We start from the raw sequence: 22,528 nt of genomic DNA on the forward strand, positions 1-22,528 counted from the left end.
GCAGCGTGCATGCAGGCTGGGTCTTGCAATGGACTCATGAGTGCTCACCGCACACATCACTGTACACGCCCATCTGGCACTAAAAACCTGTAAGCTTTGGTTGAGAAGAGGCAAACAATGGGCTGAGTTTACAATGAAAGGGAACTGGCCAAACCCGCGGGAAGAGCAGGCGCTCACACAGGGCCGTGCAGTTCAGCGGCAGAGAATCGCTTACTGTCAGTAAGCACGGGGGCCTAGGGGGCATCCCCAGCACAGCAACCAAAACCCCAACACACAGCAGGGCAGGCAACTCAAATGGAAAGCTCAGAGATGGTTCTGTTTCTGAATTAGGGTTTCACAATGTAGCCCAGGCTGCCCCTGAACTCACTCAGTACATCGTCCAAAACTGGTTCTAAACCACGAGCCTCCTGCCTTGGCTTCCCAAGTGCTGGGGTTATGGGTGCGTGCCACCACACCCTGCTATAGCGTCACTTCAAAATCACTATTTAGACTTAAGGCAATTTAAAAATGAGGTCTTAGCCAAAACTCTTTACATTAAAATAAAATACAAATAGTAGAGCTCAGCTGTGGACCCACATCTGTACAGCAGGGGCCTGTTTCAGCAGGAAAGCCTATTTACAAGGAAGAAGCTCTTACTCTTGTAACCCTGGCCTCACTGAAGGGCATGGGTAACTCCCATCCCCGCACAGTTAGTCCAGGAGCCCCGCGGCCCCAGGAATGTGGACTAACTGCTACCAGGGGACTATTTACAGCTAACTATAAACACCATATATACATCTGCCCTTAGGCAAGGGCTGTGGCTCACTCAGCTACATATGCAGCGACAATTAGTGGACACGCAGTATTTCTGTTTAAGTTACAAATGAGTTTTTAACATCACTACAATTTACGTTTCACATTCCCACCATCCCCACCTCTAAATTAAAAATATCAAATTGCTACAAACGTTACTGTGGCTTCCAAAATATATAATTGTTTCTTGACTATTTAATGTTAGCAAATATTTACTAATTGTTGGCAATGTTGACAGACACAGCATTGGGCAGGAATGGATAACTTCCTGGTAAGTTACTTCATTCTTTTCCTCTTTTTCAAAAGTGCATCTCGTAGTGCTAGCTGCAAGAGAAGAGAGGGACTATGTCAACAGAAAGAACCGTTACACTAACCAGGTCATGAAGGTACCAGACAAGAACCGCTGGGCTCATAGCTAGCATAAAAACCTTCCCTAAAGGAGCCAATCCAGGTCAGCGAGGTGGCTGAGTGGGTGAGGGCGGCTGCTGCCAAGTAACATCATCCGTCACCTCTAACTTCTTTTTAACGGCTCAGACTTGAAGCTTAGGAGTCTAAACTCTTGGAACTAAGCTCAAGACAAATATTTCTTCCTAGTTAATCCAGGCTCTTAAGTGTGTGTGTGTGTCGCGGAGTGAAGTGTAAGCACAGTAGCCAGCAAGACACTGGGAAGAGATAGAAATCCCTCCTTAGCCAGACTGAGCGAGGTGGTTGGTTGGTTGGTTCGTTTCCTTTTCTCCTTTAAATGTCCCAACTCTGTCTATATACACAGAGACTCAGAGTCCTGACTGGAAGTGAAGTATTGAGACAGATATAAATTCAAAGCTCTTAAAAACTGTTTACTCTTTGAGAGAAATGGTTAATAAGGCACTGATGAGAATCAAAGGCCATCCTCTATCATGCTAAAAAGGGCCTTCTATAGAACAGGAAGCGGGGAGGGATGCCCTAGCTAAACTGAACTTCTTTGAAGCCAGGCTGCCAACAGGGTGGCTGCGATTTCCTCAACCTCAGATGTTAGGAAGGCTCTGAAGGGAGGAACTTAAGTCAGTTCAACTATGTGACAAAATGTAGAGCCTTCATTTAGAAATGCCATCACTTCTTTATCTACACATGTTAAACATGGGGACAGGGCCAAGGATAAGAACAGACACATAGAGTTCAGGTGGTGGCACCCGTGCAGTCCCAGAGCTGCCCAGCACAGTCTTGGCAGGCCGCTGCTGGCTAGCTACCAGGAAAGAGTTCAGAGACCACGTAGCCTGGAACTGGTTTTCTACAGTTGCTTCAGCGTGGCCGTGATAAACTCTGGTATGCCCCCAGGAGAGGAAGCTACACGTCTATCTGTCTACGGTTCACCACCGAGAGAAGCAGGAGACTGCGCCACTCATGGGAGTGCATGCCTGCCTGCGATCCTGAAGCAAAGCAGCACCTAGGTGGCTGAAGCAACTGCATCTCCAAGTGAATCCAGCCTGGGTGAGGTCACACAGGAAGAGCCCACCTTAACACAAAAGGAGCAAACCAGCCAAGCTATAACGGATAAAGCAAAATGCCAAAGGCTGGTAAACAGAAAATGCCTTCTGAGAAAAGACACAGAGATCACAACCCAGAACTGTGTTGGAGCACGGCTTTCCTGAGCTATTCCTACAAAGTAGTGCCTTCTGGAAAGCCCCACATTTCAATCTACTTCAAGGTCCGAGGACTTCTTTAGCATGGGATTGGACCTCAAAGGGGATACAGCTTGCTTCTCTGGCTTACAGAGAAGATCCTGGGTTACCCACGGGTCACACAGTGACTCTATCAACTCAGGTTTGAGTCTTTCCCACCCTGACTGCTCCCAGCCTCAGAGCGCTTGCTTGGATCCCAAAGCACACTTGGCATGTGGTCCTCAAAGGCACCCCTCTCGCGCCAAACATAAGGCTTCTCAGAACCCAGGCTTCACTCTGAACCCACCTGCTTCTCCCGGAAGGAGCGCGCTGTTTTTGACCGGACATTCTGGCTGTATCGCATCATCATAAAGTTCTTCTGTTTTTTCTTCTCTTTATTTGTGGTACTGGAAAAGGGGTTTATTTTGGTTTTCTTCCTCACAAACTCCTTTCGGTCTGTCCTTCCAGCCTATTGGCACAGAAAGATTAGCGATTAGTGTATAATAACATACCTCAGGCATTACGAGGCACTCTACTGGACACCAAGAATGAGAAAGGGACCAAACACAGCACTTGCTACCTAGGACTCAGTCCAACTAAGACAAGGCTGGAGCTCAGTGAAAGGAAACGTCCTGATTCAGCGTGATTTCTGGAAGGCCCAAGACATCAGTGTGTGGCCAGCACAGAGGAGAAAGAACACTGCACTCTACGCTATCTGAATGGGTGTCCACGCAAACACACGGCCCCTCACAGCAGCTAGGGGACAGAAAGCAGTTGAAACCTGAGCAGCAACCACGTAGGCCAGAGGCCGATTCTAACTATTGCATACTTTCCTGTTGCTTTAGTTAAGTGTGCTAAGCCTTAACACCTCATTTTTTCCCTCTGTATTTTCTTTTGGGTGGTAGTTGCATGGCTGGCTATACAGTTGCCAAAACTTATCTTACAGCCAGGCATAGTGGTGCACATCTTTAATCCCAACACTCAGGAGGCAGACACTGGCTGATCCCTGAATTCAATGCCAGCCTGGTCTACATGGCGAGTTCCAGGACAGCAACAGTCACATAGAGATCCTGTCTCAAAACCACTAACAACAACAAAAATCAACCAACCACCACCACCACCAACAACAACAACACACCAAACAACAAAACTAACAAAAATATACCAAAAAAAACAAAGTATAACAAATCTGTCATCTAATTATGGCTAGGATGTGGCTCAGTTGGTTGGATGTCCACTTGGCACAGACCCTGGGTCCTATGCTCAGCATTGCATAAGCCAAGCATGGCAGCACGTGTCTATAAGCCACCCGAGTGAAGTCAGGAGAGCCAGGAACGCAAAGTCATCCTCAACTGAAGTTTTAGACCAGCCTGGGTTTATTGTGGGTTACACAAGATCATGCCTGTCTCAAAGCAAAACACAAAAACGTACCTAGCTCAACACCCAATAATGGTACATTTTATACTATATTACCTTTAAAGGATGAGAGAGATGGGAAGTTTATGGCTATACACTCTGGCGATTATAAGTCATTTTATTTGCTTTCTGTTTGCAAAAGGAAGAATGGTGTGCCCCACTCACCATTGCAGTTGCTAGTCTTGTCTCCTTGTCAGACTTGGGCTTTTTGTGAAGGCGTTCAATGTCCCGAAGAGACAGCAATTCACCCCTGTGGGGAGGGAAAACAATACCAGATGAGGATGGAATTTCTTTCTCTGACTTTTACTGCCACGCACGCTGACTGCAGGTCTGGGATGTGCCATCTTCACCTGGACTCCTCCTCACTGTCGATTTCAATGTATTTCCTCTTCTGGGCTTTCCCAGGGGCAGCATGCATTTCCTTCTTCATCTGGGCCATGCGGATCTTCTGGAAGTCGTCCTGCGTTAAAACGCGACTGGTGCTGACGGCCGTGGCTTTGGCTTTCCGCTCCTCCATGGGCATGCTGTCCAGTTTCTTGGTCTTGAAAAGCACACAGCCAAAAGGATACATGGTTACCAGCTTAACTGACAGCTTAGGCACTTAAATTCTACCATGGGTTAGCAGAAACGGCATCCGGGGGAGCACCAGAATGGCGCACTTGGCGAGGATGAGCGGACTTACGATTGCTTGCTGTTCTTCATCAGAAGAGTGGTGCACATCGATCCACTCACCATCCTCCCCCTCCTCGCTGAGGCTGGCACTTTCCCACCCATCTGTGGGAAAGAGCACTCACTGATGTGCTGCTCCCTCATGCTGAGTGGTCACAGCAAGTCGAGACAATCAGCAATGTTGAAAAGGAAGGTGATAACCTCACATACCCCACTGACTGGCACCTGGGGGACATTTGCTGTCCTCTGCCACATCTTAGTGAATTTAAGAAAGGGGACTAGCATTGACTAAGTGTCTATTAATAGCCAAAACCTTACAGTTCAAAGAACAGACTCTCAGCTAAGAAACATGCCAGAAAGCTGGGCGTGGCGGCACTAGGGGAGGCAGAGGCAGGTAGAAAGAACTCTGAGTTTGAGGCCAGCCTGATCTACAAAGTGAGTCCAGGATAGTTAAGGCTACACTGAGAAACCTGTTTCAAAAGGAAAAAAAGAAAGAGGGAAAAAAAAAAAAAAAAAAAAAAAAAAAAAAAAAAAAGAAAAGAAAAGAAACACGCTAACAAACCCAGCTTGTACTGAATTCATGGTGCGCCCATCTGTCAGGACTCCCCTGCTGTCCAGTGACCCGAGTTCATCAAAGCTGTGCCTAGACATTGAACTCGAGCCTGCAGCACTGACTCACCCAATGTCTACACAATGGAGGAGAAACAAGTTCAGTTATGTACAGTACAGAGAAAGCTTCGGGTGGGAAGGAACCCGCAGACAACTCCCTGGCGTGGCCCAGGACGTATGGGCGTCATAGCTCTTACACACCTACACGTGAAAAGCTCCCCAGTCCTGCCAGGCAGCTGCAGGGCTAGAGCTCCCCTCGCCTGAGTGGAGCCTGGGCTCGCGCCCAGCAAGAGGAAAGGCAAGGCAAAGGGTATGAATATGAACCTTCACCACTTTCTGCATTCTCTTCATCCTCAACTTCTAGAACCTCCGCTCCTGGAATGTAATCTTTCACGTCCAACTCTCCATACTCCTGTATCTTTGCTTCGATGGAGGCCTCAGTGGGTTTGCCCTAAAAAAGAGAAAACCGTGTAAAAACACGGTGCGTAGATTTTAAAAGTTCATTATGAAAGGCCCTCTAGGATGAGAACACTATTTAAAAACTGAGTAGTCAAATAATAGAAGCCACCAGCTTACATTGTCAGGAAATAACATAACCCCTGGCAGAGCACAGCTCCGTCTCTGTCTTTTGATGGAAACTGAGGAACGGGCTTTTGTAAAGCATAATGACCTGCTCTGCCGTGTCAAGCCTGGCCAGCCATGGCTTTGTGTTACGCTTCCCTCTGCTGAGGGAGGCAGCACCTGGCTGGGTTGTGCATCAGCTGCTGGCTCCAATCCGCTGAGAGCATCCAACACTGTCAACTACAAACAGCCAAGCAGGCCTTTGGGACTCGGCTGTCATCACAGAGCACACGTCAGCTGCAAGGGCTGAGGACCAGGGAATTCAAGCGCGTACATCCTAAGCTTGAAGAACAGACGCACTCGCACCACACACACTCCCCAGGGAAGCAGCCCTGATCCAGCACGGGAACTCAGACGCTGCGCTCCCACACTGAGACCACAGCCTTTAGATCGACCTAGTATGCTTCACCTACCCGGAACTTCTTCTGCAGCATCTGAGGGTTCAGTGTCCGGAAGAGATGTATCAAGGTTCTGGCAGACATCATCACATCTACAAACCACCACCTTCGGTTAGAAAATCTGAAGCAAAGACAGTGAGGTAAAAGCGAGTCCCGCTCCTCCCTGCCTCGCAGAGAACGCATACCACTCACTCTTATCTCTGTGTGTCTTGTACTGAGCCAGGTCCTGAAGGAGGTCTTCAGTCATGGCCAGAGGACATCGAGCAGTGATTTCCTTTATAGCATTGATTCTAGAAAAGGAAAAATGAATTTAAAATGCAGGAGTACTAGGTTGGACTGTACAGGCCTAGGCCCCCAGCCCTTGGTGTGGCAGAGAATGTGAGGGCGATCAGCCGCAGACTCATATCCCTGACAGTCACTCTTCCTCTGCCCGTACAGCAACCAGTGTTGGGCACAACACAACATGGCAGTGAGGGAAGGCGTGAGTCAGATGGGAAGGGTTAAAGGTCTTGAGGGCTGGTACCGCAGCAGCAGTGTGCAAGGGAACACAAAGCAACTGCTAGCCTATCATTTACATAAGGGCTACTGAAGGTCTCCTGGATTCATTAACAAGTGACCTGTGCCAGCATAAGACAAGTCCACACTGAGAAGAAAAGAAAACCTTTGGTTGGTAAACAGTCATTCTCATAAGAATAAAAACTGCAAAACATCACATGGCTGATAGGACAAGTATTTTTTATCCGGTTCCCCAGTCAGAATTCTGACCAATAAACAAAATACAAAGCCTCCTGAGAAGACTGCTTTTCTAGACCCTCACCCACAGCTTAACTGTCATCTTGGCACATTAAAAATGTTGTCCCCTAGCATGGTCTACGTACCCTACGGTCATGACTTCTCCAGAGTTCTTGTCAGTAACAAAGTTGTTGGCCACCGTCATGAGCACTGACTGAATAATCTGAATTGGAAACAAAAGAGGTGAGTCAGGGAAAGGCCTGCCTCCTGGGGACAGCAGACTCCGCAGTGCAGAGGCAGCCTTCCAGTGTGTAAGGTCAACTCTACTGTGCTTTAACACTGCTTCCTTAAAACATTTCAATATTCTAGTGTGTGTGTGTGTTTTGGTGAGACAGGGTGGTGGCGGCGGTGGCGGCGGCGGCAGCAGTGTACACATGTGTGTGTGCATGGGCATACACAGCAGGGCATATGTGTGGAGGTCAAGGGGCAGCTTGTAGGAGACAGCTCTCATCTTCACTGAAGCGGTCTTTCTGGTTCCTACGGAGCTGTACACTCCAGGCTGGCTGGCCTTTGCTCTTTGGGGAGATTTTCCTGCTTGGTACGAGTGCCAGGATTACAGACACACACTAGTTTTAAGTGAGTTCTGCGTATTGAGCTCATGTTCTCACTGTTTTGTGGTTAGTACTTTTACCCACTGAGCTTTATGACTCGCCTACAATGTGATTTTCTGTTTTGTTTTTTTTAAATTCATGTTTTAGGTTTCCTTACAAAGTAACAGGTTTCATTATGGCCTGTCCACACACATGCCATTTCTTTGGTATCTATCCTTCATTTCCACAGTGGACTCCCTACTCACGTTCACTTGTTCCCTTCCTTCTCCCAAACGTTCTTCTTTCTTTTTTTTTTTTCAAAGAATTTTGTTTTGAATTTACGTGTGTATGTATCTGTGTGTGTATCATGTGTACTGGTGGCCTCGGAGGCTAGGCGAGCACTCCAGAGCACCTGCAGCAGGTTACAGGCAGTGTGTGATCTGTCTAACTTGGGTCCAGGAGCCAAGCTTGGGCCTTCTGACCCACCTCTCTAGGCCCCACTACTGCTTTTGTACTGCATGCATTCTATTACACTGTTTCCAACAATGACAAAAACAAAAAAAAAAAAACCCTTTGCTTTCACACAGGATAATTCAATGTTCTTAATCAAAGAAATTACTAGGTTTAAACAAAATCAAGATTTACAAATGCCTTGGACCTTCCTAGTCACAGAACTTGGTTATAAACAAGGTCACAGCCCTAGGCTTGTTCCTTTCTGTGAACTATAGACCTAGCTTCTGTGTATATCTCCTTAGGAGTTAGGTCCCCTCTGTTCATTTAAGAAGCAAACAGGAAAGACAGCAACTCTGGAAAGAAACCTAATATGCCTAATGGTGGCACCACTGCACACACTCAGTCTGGAGGTCAGTGGAAGCGTTCTCACCTCTGGAGGCACTAGGTGATGAGAGGCTTGTGCAGCGAACAGAAGGATCTTTGTGACTTCTGAAAAAACAAAAGACGAGAAAGGACACACCTTTGTCGCTCTGCCTCCAGCAACACAGCAAGCAAATTCAGCTATTAAGTAACTGCCACTTAACTTATCTACTCGAATCCCAACCCCTACCTATCTCGTCTCCTTTAGGCCTTTGCGCAGCGGCTACCTTACCAGAAAGCCCCTCCACCCCCCATCCCTACAGTCTAACACAGCATCTGCCCCCATGCCTGCTATTGCCTGTACTGTTTTTCTCTTCCAATGCTTGACCTGGATAGTATACTCAGGCACAGAAACCACAAAGAAGGCTGTGTGTGGCTCACAGCTGTAATCCTAGCCCTTGAGAGTAGTAGCAGGGACAGAAGGATCCTGAGACTGGGACCAGCTGGAGCTATATACCAAAACCCTGTCTTAAACTCCAAATTAACTCAACAAGTCACAATCATCTGTTGAGCGAACTAAAATATACATATATGCACATGCCCTCTCCCAAGAGGCAGCGTAGCCAAACAAGGCCTTGGAGCCAGGCAGTGACTCATGCCTGTAAGTGCAACACACAGGAGGCCTGGGCTCTAGAGACCCTGCTCCAAATACACGCATCACACTGGGTGCAGTGGTGCATGCCAGAGGCAGGCAGACCCAAGGCCAGCCTGGGTCACACAGGGAGCTCCAGGCTAGCCAAGAATGCACAGTGAGAGTTTCTAAAAATACAAAAACAAACAAAAAGCCACTACCAGCCAACAAACAACACTAAAGGGAGGAGGCCTTTGGAAAGAGAGTTAAATGCTGACTTGTCACTTATTTGAAATGATCTTGGACACTTTCTATACCTCAGAGGTCACTTAATAACTTGACCCAATGATGTACGGACAGCACTTAGCACAAGGCCAAGTTCATGTCAGATGCTCAAATGTTCATTCCCTTTTTGTTTATGTGGCAAAGGCAAAACAAACCACCATCTTTCCCTGCTTCTGTGTCATTGCTGAGAACACACACAAGCCCATGGTGGCTGTGAGCCACCAAGTGGGTGCTGGAAAGCGAACCCAGGTCCTCTGCAAGAGCAGTAAGTGCTCTTAACCCCTGTGCCATCTCTCCAGGCCCAAAACTAGAGTTTTTGACAGGAGAATTTATATTACAATGAGACTTGCTAAAAAGCAACCAAGAACTTACTTTTTAAAAAATTTATTAAGAGGGCTGGAGAGATGACTCAGAGGTTAAGAGTGCCACCTGCTCTTCCAAAGGTCCTGAGTTCAATTCCCAGCAACCACATGGTGGCTCACAGCCATCTGTAATGTGATCCAGTGCCCTCTTCTGGACTTCAGGTGCACAAGCAGGCAGAACACTGTATACATAATGAATAATTTTTTTTTAATATATTAAAAAAAACCATAGTGATGTGTGTGTGTGTGTCACTGTGCACATAAGTGCAGTGGCCACGAGTACCAGAAGAGGGCACTGGACTCTCCAGAGCTGCAGTTAGCATTGACAGTGAGCGGCTTGAAGTGGGTACTGCTTGAGAGACTTGCTTGAGAAACCAATTTGTTGTTGCTTTAAAAAATAACCACTACTTGGAGTGAACAGAAAAATAAAGCCACGGCTGACTTAAGGAAGAAACACAGGCTCTGTCCTCTTTGATCATTTTGAGAGAAGGTTGGGGTTGTTTCATCTTTTTGTAGGGGGAAGTATTCTCATGCAGCCCAACCTGGCCTCCAACCCAGGATGTGGATGGGGCTGGCCTGAAATCCTAATCCGCCTGCCTCAGCACTCCATCTCTCTTTCTCCACTCCATCTGGAGACACTCAGGGTGAGACGCACAGGCAGATTACCTCTCTGGTGGGGCTGCAGAAACCGTTGCACAAAAGGGTAGAAGTTGAAGAGGAAAAGCTGTGGAGAGAAGAATGTACCGACTTTACTATCTATTCGGCATGGCACTTCATCCTCCATCTTGTATTTCATCACGTTGGCTCACTGTGTGTCAATATGGAGTCTGGCCACAGGCTACCTCAATGCCCCAGTAACCAGGGCAAGGGTTCTCTCCCAGCACTCCCCTGCACCTTACCACAACGGAGAGACAAGCAAGACCAGGACCAGTACTGGTACCGAAGCCCCGGCCCACAACAGGGCAGAGCTGAGCGGCACTTGGGTTGTTAGACCGCCCTATCCTCTAGTTCAACTGCACTGAAGGCAGGACTCTGTGCTCTGCATTTAACCAGGAAAGCGACATGTTCAACCATCTTGAGGCAGAGCCAGTCAGGACAGCCATGTCAGAAAACTGGACTGGAGAGTGGGCAGGCAAGAGGCTGCTCTTCCTGAGGACCTGGGCTCTGTTCCCAGCACCATCATGGTGACTCACAACCATCTGCAACCCCAGTCCCAGAGGATCTAGAGCTCTCTTCTGGTTTTATGGGCATTACACAATTTTTTGTGGCCTCAACTTTTGGTACTCTTTTTCTAAAAGTATAGACACACACAGACACACCCACAGGCACAGACACACACACACACACACACACCAACAAGTAGCTCTTGCAATCTAACTCAATACAAAATACCCAGTGGACCCAGCATTGGAGACAATTCCCTACCAGAGACACCTACAAGCCAACAGAAAGGGTTAGGCACCATGAAGGGTAGCAAGAAGCAACAGAAGGATGCCATTTATCCTGGCTCAGGAATATGCATGTAACACTAACAAGTACAGACAGAGCACAGAACAGTTACATGTGAGCTGAATGTCCACAGATCAGTATTCATCTGCACTGGGAAGACAGTGGGAATAAAAACAGCTGCTTTCAGACAGAAAGGCTGGATCTCCTGCTGACCCTAACTGCTAATGGTGTGGGGTTTAAAATGAGACATTGTTTCCTTCACCAAGCCATCCCACCCCTCACAAAAATGGGGACTAGGTGGCTTCACACCTCGTGAATTCCCACCCCTCACAACCCCCAAGAGAACAACAGTTCACACCTCGTGAATTCCCACCAATCTGGAGATGAGGTTCATGAGCATCATCTTCACTTCAAACCTCTCCTTACAGCTCTCCAGCTGCTTCAGAAGCTTCTCTGCAAAGTCTGGAAAGGATCAGAGAGCAACCGTGGGCTCGTGCTGCAGAGCAGTACTTGGTAGGAACAGGAAAGGGAGTGTGAAGTCACCTTAGTGAGAAGACCAAATACGGATCTCCGAGCTCATCCTCAAGAGCCCGAGTTTGTGTGTGTGTGTGTGTTGATTGGCTTTACAATAAGGTCTTACTATGCAAGCATGGTTGCCCTGGAACTCGCCCTGTAGATCAGGACAACCTGGAACTCAGAGATCTGCCTGCCTCTGCCTCCTGAGTGCTAAGACAAGGCACAGACCACCACTCGAGGTGATCTTTAACCTTTTTTCAGAGAATATTTTTAACTTTTTTTTTTTTGGGTTTTTTGAGACAGGGTTTCTCTGTGTAGCCTTGGCCATCCTGGACTCACTTTGTAGACCAGGCTGGCCTCGAACTCACAGTGATCTGCCTGCCTCTGCCTCCTGAGTGCTGGGATTAAAGGCGTGCGCCACCACGCCCAGCTAACTTTTATTTATATTTGTATGTGCACAGGTGTGCAGGTGCCCACAGAGGCCTGAAGAGGGTGTTGGGTCCCTTAAAACTGGGCTGGCAGTGTGAGCCACCTGCTGTGGGTGCTAGGAACCAGACTTGGGTCCTCTGCAAGAACAGCTTGTGCTTTTATCCACTAGGGCAACTCTTCAGCCCGGAATTCCTAAGATCTATTTTTAAAATAAAATTTGAGGTTATAATACAATCATATTAAAAACCACACACACTCATACTGTCCCTTCCCTTTCCTCCCTTCAAACCCTCCCATGGACCTTGCCCTGCCCTTTTTTCATTAGCTGTTGTTCCATGCACATATGTGTATGTATACAGATACATATTCTCAAATATACAGATTCCTGAGACATGTGTGCTTTAACCTCTACAGGGACTCTGCACACAGCTTGCACCTGAGGGTGTGGTCTGCAGACCACCAGCAGCCAATCTACTTGGACTTTCTTGGAAGCGCAGACTCCAAAGTCACACCCATGCCCTAATGAATCAGAGTTTCCTGGGTGATTCAACTAAGATATACTGATCTAAAACAGGAGTAAGAAGGCAGGAAGCAACAAGGCCAATAAGGAACTTATAGGTAGGTACCTTGAGGATCATGAATCAAGTGAATAGCTGAAAAGTTAAACACTTCTGGTTTCTTCTTCTTCTTTTGTTTCTGAAACAGAAAACATTAAAAAACCCCTTTGCTCAGAATTCCTTTGAATTTCTATTAGCCAGTCCTTTAGACAGCCTGTGTGCTGTGCACCCTGAAGACAGACAGCCTGTGTGCCATGTGCCCTGACGACAGACAGCCTGTGTGTCATGTGCCCTGAAGACAGTTAGGCAGCCTGTGTGCCATGTGCCTTGAAGACAGTTAGGCAGCCTGTAAGCCATGTGCCCTGAAGACAGTTAGGCAGCCTGTGTGCTGTGTGCCCTGAAGACAGTTAGGCAGCCTGTGTGCCGTGTGCCCTGACAACAGACAGCCTGTGTGCTGTGTGCCCAACAGGGGAAGATGCCAGTGTCCCACTCTGACACTCTTTGCAGAGTCTCGCTGAGACAACGTTTCTTACCCAACCTGGAGCTTGCTGTTTTCCAGGAACACTGGCTGGTTACCAGTTTCCAGGGACCCATCTGTCTCCTCTCCCATGAACTGGGGTTACAGATGTCCAGTCACATCTGGCTTGTACTGGATACCTGAACTCAGGTCGCTATGTTTGCATAGCAGCATTCGTACCCACTGAGCCATTTCCCAGCCCTCATTACACTAGCTTAAAAGAAAGTCAAACCTCTTTGATCTAAAAATTTCTTTTCATCGTTAAGAACTAAAGTTGGTTTTTTCCTTTTAAAATCAAGCTTTGAGAAGCCATGTATGGTGGCGCATGCCTTCAATCCCAGCATTTGGGAGGCAGAGGCAGGTGGATCTCTGTGAGTTTGAGGCCAGCCAGAGTTACACAGTAAGACCCTGTCTCAAAACAACACTAAAATAACAAAAAGCTTTGAAAATATATCCAGCTATTAAAATGTATGGGACTTAAGGAAACTCAAAGATTGAAACCCTAACAGCACATAGAGGCCAGGAGATGTCATGTGAGCTTGAGGACATGAGTTTGGATCCTCAGAGGCCAAGTGGGGTGTGGTGGCACGCCCTCTAACTCCTCCTCTGGGAAGGCAGACAAGGTGGATTCCTGGAGTTTACTGACCAGCCAATCTGGCCGCATTCAGTGAGAGATGCTTCCTCAAAGAGTGAGGTGCAGAGCAGCGGAAGACACCCAACAGTGCCCTTGGGCATCCTACCTGATGCTCACATGCACCTGTGCAAGCCTCCAACACGTACACACAGTAAACCCACATAGTAAAGCCACACACATCAACTCTAATACCTACAGAGAGCGTGAGAGACAGAGAGAGACAGTCGGACAGATAGACAGACAGAGAGAGACAGATGGACAGAGAGAGAAAGAAAATACTGAGACTCTAAACTAATGATAGTTAAAATAAAGTTAATCAGATTAATTTATTCAAATCAGTTTTGTCAAAGGTAAATATAACCTATTCATCTAAAATATCGCTGCTTACAATTCTTCAGACATGGCTTAGGCTTGTTCTCACAGCCTGAAAAGTGCTGTCTAGAACCCACGCCGTTCCACACTCCTAGGCTCCTACGAACTTCCCAGACGCAAGCCTCACCTTCAGCACTTTCATCGCCTTTTCCAACTTCTTCTTGTTTTTGGAGCCCTTCTTCCCCGTGGCGTACTGCACTAGCAGGTCTCTCGCCGTGGGTCCGTCATCCTGATGAACAAACTACACTGGGAAACTGGACACAAGAAAATCTGCACAGAAGCAGTGTACCAGCCTTTCAACCACATTCCCTTTCGTCCTAAAGGTTTATCTTATTTTTAATTATGTGTGTGTGCATTCACATGTGCGGGCAGACGGTCATTAGACGACAGGCCTTGAGTGCCCGGGAACTGGAGTTACAGATGTCTGGTTGTTTAGTAAGCTAACTTCATTACCGTGAATGTGGTCTTGTGTGTTTGTATTATGCAGCAGTGCTTGTGTAGATATCTGTATATATGTATTTTTCTATGTGTCATGTATTTTTAGGACGTTTATTCCAAAGTTTTTTACTTCTCTAAGAAAAATTTTATTCACAAATCTTGATTTTAAAGAAACTGCAATACCATTCCCCTCTCTTCCCTACTTTTGTGATGTTGGCATTACCTCAAAAACTGCCAGAATTTTTCTTGTTCTAAAGGTCTTACAGTCTGAACTCAGAGAAGCAACACAGGAGGAACCGTGACACGTCTCAAGCCTGCATTAAACCCACCTCGAATTCTGAGTCACTGTCCTGCTTCTCTTCCTCGTCTTTGCCGAGGAAGAACGTCAAAGCGGCGACCAAGATCTAAAGACCAAGCAGAAGAGCATCAGTTCATCCAGCTCACAGCAAACGTGGACTCCTGTTCACATTCCACCCTGCACGCATGCACTGCTGTGGCTGAAGGGAAAAAACACCTCCAAGGGTGGGAGGGAGCCTAACTACTCCTTTGTCACAATTTAAAACGTTTCACAAATATGCAATAACATGTTTAACTAGGATGAAGGAGAGGGATATGGCTTGTGGCAATCTATCGGTTCCATCCCCAGCACCCCCAAAATCAACATTTATTAAATAAAAAGCAGTCAGGCTCATGTCATATGAAAGGAGAGGTTAACTCTCCCCCTGACGAAGATGAAAGGGTCTCAAGCCTCACAACAACGCATGTAGTTAAGGCACCAGCACCCAGGTTGTGGCATCTAACAGTTATCTTTATATTCTTGTGTCTCTCGAAGAACACTGTGATTTAAACAAACAAGTCACCCTTTGGGTAGATGGCTCTCCCCAAGAGGAGAGCCAGCACAACCCTTCTTAGAAGTCAGACATTGTCTTTGAGTTTCTTTCAACTGCGCTCAAGCCCAACAGAAGAAAAGTCAGGCATCACAGGCAAACTGCTGCCATTATTTTGCCAAAATCCTAAGCTGGGCTTGATGGGGCTTCTCTTTACAGAGTTGCTTTCCTGTCCCAAGCTTTAGAGGTGACAACCAGAACTACAGGATTTTTAAAGCATGATGTCATAAATAATTGCATTTCCTGCTGGCACACCCATCTCCACTTCTGCATAGCCCTACAGCTCACCTTGGTGACCTTGGAGAAACATGCAGTTGTGATAACATTGACAGTTTTGGCATCATTCCTGGAAGAGAAAATGGCACAAAAGGGAACAGTGAGCACTTAGGACATTAGGACTGTCAATTCTAGGACTTACAGGGAAGAGCCAGCACAGGTAGAGTACTTCATTAACCCCAGCTCAGGGTGAGGCCACAGAGCTTGAAGCCATCAAGATGAAGAACAATTGTCGCCCAGGAACCCTCCCAGTGTACATGTATGAAAACAAAACTAAAGTGACAAAGATTCAGATGGAAAAACTACAACATAGCAAACCCAGGGCTAGAGAAACGGCTAGTGGGGAAAGTGCTTGTGTGAGTAATGAGGACTGAGTTCAGATCCCAGCACTCATGCCAGGGGCACGGTGCAGGGGCACATCCCCACAGCTAGCTAGACTGGCTGAACCAATTCAACTGCCTTCAACTAGGCTCAAGTGAGAGACCTTATCTCAATATATAAGGTAGAGAGCAAATGAGGAAGGCAGCCGATGGCAAGCTTGGGCCTGTACCACCGCCCCACCACGTATAACATGATGTGCCAACCTGAATACACACAAGGAAAAAAAAATAAAAAATTATTTTTTAAAAAATCTAGAAAAATCCTAACCACAGCTAAAAGAAGTAGCTCATTTCAGCTCCCACTCCATCACTAAGGAAGCAGAGGTGGTGGCACAGTGCTACCTATTGGCTCTGCTCCTCATGGCTTGCTTAATCTGTCTTCTTTTTTTCTTTTTCTTTCTGGTTTTTATAGCCTTGGCTATCTTCGAGTTACTTTGTAGAGCAGGCTGGTCTCCAACTGACAGAGATCTGCCTGCCTCTGTCTCCCAAGTACCCAGCTCCAACCTGTCTTCTTAAACAACTCAGGACCACCAGCCCAGGGCTGACACCGCCCACCAGGGGCTGTGCCTGCCCACACCCATTATCAATTAAGAAAGTGCAGCACAAGCTGCCTACAGGCCATCTGATGCAGGCATTTTCTTAACTGACGGCTCTTCCCAGATGATGCTAGCTTGTGCTGAGCAGACAAAAGAACCAACCAATCAGACCGCTTCTGCATTTTATGCCCAACTTCAACGTAAGACAGAAGGATATTAAAGAGTGTAAGAGTTTAAATAAAAAAATCACCACCAACAAAAGCCACATTTATCTATGTGCTCTGCACTCATCATGAGTGAAGATATGTCTACTTCTCATGAGAGGCATTCCCGCATGTGTTACCAGATGTTCCTTCTGTAGAGCTCGATCATCACATCCAAAGACATCTTGGCTGCAGTCGCATTGCTGTCTCTCAACATGGTGTACATGAAATTCTGCAGCACCTGCAGAGCCAGAGGAGGGAGACTCAATGCCCGGCCAGCACCAGGCTTCAGAACAGGAAGCGAAGGGCACTTACCACATTCACTTTATTGTTCTTGTGTTTGGCGTTGATGTTCTTGATGTCAGTCACAATGTGTGTGTACAGGGTCTGGGGGAATAAAGCACATGGCTAAGCCTATGAGCACCTCTCACCTTGGAGAAAAGCACAAACGCACAGGACAACTTTGCTTTTCCTATTTCATTCCACAATAGACCAGATGCAAAGTAAGCACACTCAAGAGCCACTGAGAGGGTAAGTCTGCCCTCTAGGCGTTAAACACGGAACTGTCAATGAACAAGTCCCCCCCTAGAGAAAGGAACCTGTTACCATGCCTGTTATACAAATCCGCATAACTCCTTCAGTTACACCAGGCGAGAAGGAGAAGCAACCCAACTCCCATTCTCTAAAAAAAAGGACAAAGACGCGACAGAGCCATACAACGGAATACTTAGCAACCAAAAAGACACAATCAGATATACCACATGTAATGTACATTGATCTCCACCCCTACCCCAGACAGGGTCACTCTGCAGACCAAACTGGCCTCAAATTCAGAGATCTGCCTGCCTCTGCCTCCCCAAGTGCTGGGATTCGAGGGGTGCACCACCACCACCTGGGTTACACATCCATCTTGAAATAGTATGTTAAGTACAACAAGCTGGCCACAAAACCCTATAATGTGTGAGTGCACTTAGTGAAACGTCGGGAAGTGTGCCATTCTTAAGACTGAGGCAGAAAGAATGTTTAAGGGAGGCTGCATAAAGGACAGCTAGGTCAAGGTCAGGCTGGACTACACAGTGAGATCCTGTCTGAAAAACTCCAGGGCTGGGAGGCTGCTCAGTGAAAGAGCACTTGGAGTAACCGCCAGGCCCTGGACTCAGTCTCCAGCACTGCTGGAAACCAAGAAACAAAAGGCACAGAGGGCTCCAGGTGTGTTGGCACAGGCCTGGGCAGGCGGATCTCTGGAGTTCAAGGCCAGGCTGGTCTACAAAGCGAGTCCATGGGGGGGGGGGGGGGCCGGAGAGGTATCTCAGTGGTTAACAGGACTAGCTGCTCTTACAGAGAACCTGGGTTCAGTTCCCAAGACCAGGCTGGCCTTGAACTCACAGAGATCCGCCTGCCTCTGCCTCCGGAGTGCTGGGATAATATGTGTGCACCACCACTACCTGACACCTCCAACACTTTTTAATGGAAGCAAACACCTAACAGAACGCAAGGCATGTCAACATCACTATGACACAAAACATGGTCCCATGGATCATTTTCAGTTCACAACTTAGACCAGAACTCAATGCTCAAATCAAATAGTAGCAGCCTTAATAAATGGCATGAGGGATTAATTTACTGAATATAAACTTAAGGTATTTTTTCTTTCTGAAATTTGTTTCCTAAGCTAACAGCAACAGAACGGTAAGTTATATTGTGTGGGTCTGGATCCAGCTAAGAGCGTCTATGTCTTGAGTAACTGTTCCATACACCCAGTCGTAAGGAGATCAGGTTTGGAACCAGGCTGCCTGGGATTATAACGCAGCCCTACTACATGGGCACTGTCTGACCTAAGACACGCCCTCATCCTGTGCCTCAACCTGTCTGCAAAGCATTTACAACAAAGGCTGTAACAATCGCCGTCTCAGGAGATTTGTAAGTAAACACACTGAGACTGATGTCTAGTCCAGAGCAGCATCCAGCAAATGTTGTTATTAATGCTAACTGCTTAGCACAATGTGTCCTCCCGTTAAAGGACTAGCCAAATCTCTCACTGGATCAAACAAAGAGGTGAAGAATTTGGCTGTGGTTGGACATGGTGGTGCACGCCTGCAATCCGCACTCGGGAGGCCAGGCAGGGAGACTGCTGTGAGTTCAAGGCCAGCCTGGTCTGCAAAGGGAGTCTACGACAGCCAACACTACACAGAGAAACTCTGTGTTGAAAACAAAAACAAAAACAAAAGCACTTGCTGCGCCCGCCCGGGAAGATGGGTGGCGGGACCAGCCTCGCTCCTCACCTTCCGTAGGAGCTTGTCCGGGCAGCGCAGGAGCTCGAAGAAGAGCTCTAGCAGACTCGATGGGTTGATGAGATTCTTATTCCTCAGCAAGATCAAGGCTTTGCAAAACGTCTAGGGGGAAAAACACAGCAAAAGAGGATGGTAAAATTAATCAGAAGAGAAAACATAGCACGTGCATCCCATCTCTGCCCTCACCCAGGCACCAGAAGGTTCGGCTGGAAGGTGCTCTCATGCCTCCCCAGCATCATCCCACGCACAGTGTGACTCTCCTACCATGCGGAGGTCTGGATCCAAGACAGTGTGATTGTAGGAGAGCAGGTCCTTCAGCTCCTGCGGGAAGTTACTGAGATGCTCTGGGTAGCAGTGGCCAATCTGTAACAAAGCAGGGCCGCTCTCAGGCACAGCCTGGCTCCTCCAACTGCAGGTGCACAGTCACAAGGTCAGGGAACGGTCGGTTCACAGAGGCAGGGGACTCTCCATCACTAGCTTTCCCTGCAGGCTGTTTTCTGCTACGTTCACTGTTCTGGTAGCTTTTGTAAAATGTATGTGGCACAACTAAGAACTCGCCTATATGATGAATTAAAAAAACCTTTTTTTGATGATTGTTGTTCTGTTTGGCTCTGTTGATATTCAAAGTCCTCTAACACATCTTAGGAAGAAAATAAGATTCTCAAGAGGGAATGCTTCGGAAAGAGCGGGGTGAGGGTACCGGTGCAAATCACGTGTGCGCCCACCTGTCTCTGGGGTTACCTTCTTACCTGTGCCATGAACATGACTAGCTCTGCCAGGTCTTTGCTGGGCTTATTTGGTTGTAACTTGAAAATCTCCATATTGGATTTATAGTGATTATGCTGCTGCAGGAACTGTGGGGAAAAGAATGGCGTTTGTCACACTCTTACACGGAGTAACAGGCTGGCACACGCCTTTGCGGTGGCACAGAGGAACACATCTAGGTATAGTACATTGATCCTTTTTGGTGGTCCTGAGAGTAAAACCAAGGCTTCATGCATGCCAGGAAAGCCCTCTACCACCAACTCACATGCTCAGCTCTTAAAACATTCCCTTTTCCTTTTCTGCGCTTTTCCAAATGAATTTTGGAAAATCTCAAGCACACATGGCTCACGTGAAGACCCGTGCCTTACAACAGAGGTTTAAGTCGCGTGGTCAGAAACTCAGATTCTCGCCTTGTTCTACCACTGACCATCACATGACTTTGTATAAAGGGCACATAAAAACGCCAGGCCAGGCCAGAAGACGTGAAGTAGATCCAAGGACACAAAGCCATCTAGTCAAAGTCACCCCTTTAAACACCCAGTAACGCTCTATGTTGGAGCTGTAGACAAGACATGTTAAAAATCAAAGGCAGGGTTCAAGAGACAGCTCAGTGGTTAGGAGCACTTGCATGTAGGCAAGCTGTCCACACGTGTTTTTTAAATGAAAAGGGGGAAAGAAAAGGAAGAATCAAAGCCAGGGCTGGAGAGATGGCTCAGTGTTAAAAGTGCTTGCTGACCCGGGCAGTGGTGGTGTACACCTTTAATCCCAGCACTTAGGAGGCAGAGCTAAGCAGAGCTCTGTAAGTTCGAGGCCAGCCTGGTCTACAAAGAGAGTTCCAGGACAGCCAGGGCTACACAGAGAAACTCTGTCTCAAAAACCAAGAGTGCTTGCAGTGCAAGTCAGAGGCTCTAAGCTCTGATGCCAGCACCCATTTTATAAAGCCAGTGTCAGGGGTGGAGACAGGAGGATTGCTGGGCCTTACGGCACACTGGCTTACCTCCAGGAGCAGGGAAAGGATGAGAATGGGTACCCCACATCCTCCTGTGACCTCCAATGAGTAAATGTGTGTGCATACACGAACCTCTACCCACTCCCAAGCCCCCACCCCACAAGCCAAACCAACAACAAACCCAAGGCTAATGGACACGCAAAAAGGGTAGAGGACTCCCGGAGCAAGAGCGCCAGTCTGTGGCGAGCACGTCCAACACACACGTCCGAGACTAATTCGAGTTTTTGAGACGGGACGGCCGGCGGGTGGGCGCAGTCTCTTCGCCCGGAGCTCCCCACCTCGGCGAGGTGGGCGGATAAAACCCGGGGGCAACAGGTCTTAAAGTGTTTGAAGTGATGGTGGGGTCGGCCGGGCAGCATGTTTGCGAGCGGTGCGAGGAGAATTCTTAGTACTGTTCCCTCCCCATACCCCGCCTCCTCCCGAGGGTCCCCGGAAGCCTACGGGAGGCCCCCAGGGAGCACCCCCATCCCCAACCCCCGTCCCACCTCCTCGATGTAGGCCGGCGGGTCCCTCTTGATGAGGTTCTGTAACTGCGGCAGGTTGCTGGGCAGCTTGTTGTTGTTCCTGCCGGACATGGTGGCGGCAGATGGGTTCCCTGGCGAGCGGTTCTTAGAAAACGTAGGCCTCCGTCATTCATGGCCGGGTCCCCCGCCGCAGCTCGGACTCGTGTTTCCTAGTGTAACCGGAAGCAGCACGTGGGGACCCTCGGCAAGGGCGTAGCGAGCTACGGGAGTCTCAGAGGATCAAACTTTATCCGCCCTGCTGGAATGCTTTGTAAGTGTCTGCACGCTATCGGCCCCTGCTGTTGGGCAACCGCTACTACTATCACCAAGTTTTTTGTTTTTGCTTTTGTTTTTGTTTTTTTTAACACCATCTGAACTTTAAAGCTATGTATTTTTTTTTTTTTTTCTTCTTTCACATATTGTAGGAACCAGGCCAGACTGGGCTGCTTGCCTGTCTTGCTGTTTCATGTCCTGTTTCTAGCAGCTTCCATGTCTGTGTTTATCTTGGTTAGCTGCTAGTCATGCTTACTGCTCTGAGAACGCGCCCCTACCTTCCTCGAGACTTGTCCTCCTGTGTGCCATCACCTCTTGAGGGATTTCACCTGGGAGGAGGATTCCTGTTTTGCTGCCCATAAGAAGGCTCTTTGGAACTCTGGGAGGGAGAATAATAAACCGCTGCCGGGGCTGGTGTTGCGGCTGGTGCTGCGGCTGCTGCTCTCTTAGCACGAAGGACCCGCTGTGTTAGTGTGTGTGTGTGTGTGTGTGTGTGTGTGTGTGTGTGTGTGTGTGTGTGTGTGTGTGTGTGTGTGTGCATGCATGAGTTAAATCCGCAGTCCCTCGCCCTCGACTTGGTACAGCGGTGGCGCGGGCGCCACAACATACAAGAGCAGGTTTAATTATCTCAACATTCTTTTTCATTGAAAATATTTTTTACAATATATTTGATCATATTTCCCCCTCCAAATCTTCCCTATCAATTCATCACGGTTTGGATAAAGAATGTAAGTGATCGTGTGGGTTGGATAAATCATGCAGATGAATATGTATTTAAAACGCAACCATTGTTAGAGCGTCTGTGAATTCTCCTCAGCTGGTGGTTAAGTTCGGATCCTGGAACTTCGCAGAGACGGATCGACAGTCCCACCGTGTGGGTGGGGGAACAGGAACTGCTTGGCTAAATAATGGCAGCGGGAACACAAAACCACACCATC

The 22,528-nt window shown here is 47.8% G+C and overlaps 1 protein-coding gene and 1 non-coding gene across 2 annotated transcripts; one reads left to right on the forward strand and one right to left on the reverse strand.

Moving 5' to 3' along the window:
* Nucleotides 1-656: 656 nt before the first annotated feature.
* On the reverse strand, nucleotides 657-21,490 carry Sdad1 (SDA1 domain containing 1). Its single transcript, XM_051170316.1, has 22 exons — nucleotides 21,300-21,490; nucleotides 19,790-19,894; nucleotides 19,305-19,403; nucleotides 19,032-19,142; nucleotides 17,065-17,136; nucleotides 16,890-16,990; nucleotides 15,643-15,700; nucleotides 14,797-14,871; nucleotides 14,157-14,258; nucleotides 12,576-12,645; nucleotides 11,363-11,466; nucleotides 10,222-10,279; nucleotides 8,348-8,406; nucleotides 7,021-7,097; nucleotides 6,335-6,432; nucleotides 6,158-6,234; nucleotides 5,448-5,574; nucleotides 4,528-4,619; nucleotides 4,196-4,386; nucleotides 4,011-4,095; nucleotides 2,737-2,898; nucleotides 657-1,116 (listed from the first exon to the last, which is right to left on the reverse strand). Exons 1-22 carry the CDS (start codon nucleotides 21,387-21,389, stop codon nucleotides 1,069-1,071), a joined length of 2,061 nt encoding a protein of 686 aa, XP_051026273.1. The 5' UTR covers nucleotides 21,390-21,490; the 3' UTR covers nucleotides 657-1,068.
* LOC127211135 (U6atac minor spliceosomal RNA) lies at nucleotides 15,158-15,279 on the forward strand. The gene has a single exon (XR_007833410.1). It is a non-coding gene; the product is annotated as a U6atac minor spliceosomal RNA (small nuclear RNA).
* Nucleotides 21,491-22,528: the final 1,038 nt, after the last annotated feature.

Source organism: Acomys russatus, chromosome 28 (genome assembly GCF_903995435.1).
Source record: "Acomys russatus chromosome 28, mAcoRus1.1, whole genome shotgun sequence".
NCBI classification, from domain to species: Eukaryota; Metazoa; Chordata; class Mammalia; order Rodentia; family Muridae; genus Acomys; species Acomys russatus.

Excerpts from the sequence above, each read along its gene's own strand:
- Sdad1 (XM_051170316.1), bottom strand. The coding sequence starts at position 21,389 with ATGTCCGGCAGGAACAACAACAAGCTGCCCAGCAACCTGCCGCAGTTA. Across the intron at positions 19,143-19,304 it reads TGGATCCAGACCTCCGCATG|ACGTTTTGCAAAGCCTTGAT; the intron begins GTAGGAGAGTCA and ends TTTTCCCCCTAG. Across the intron at positions 7,098-8,347 it reads ATCACCTAGTGCCTCCAGAG|ATTATTCAGTCAGTGCTCAT; the intron begins GTGAGAACGCTT and ends TTTCCAATTCAG.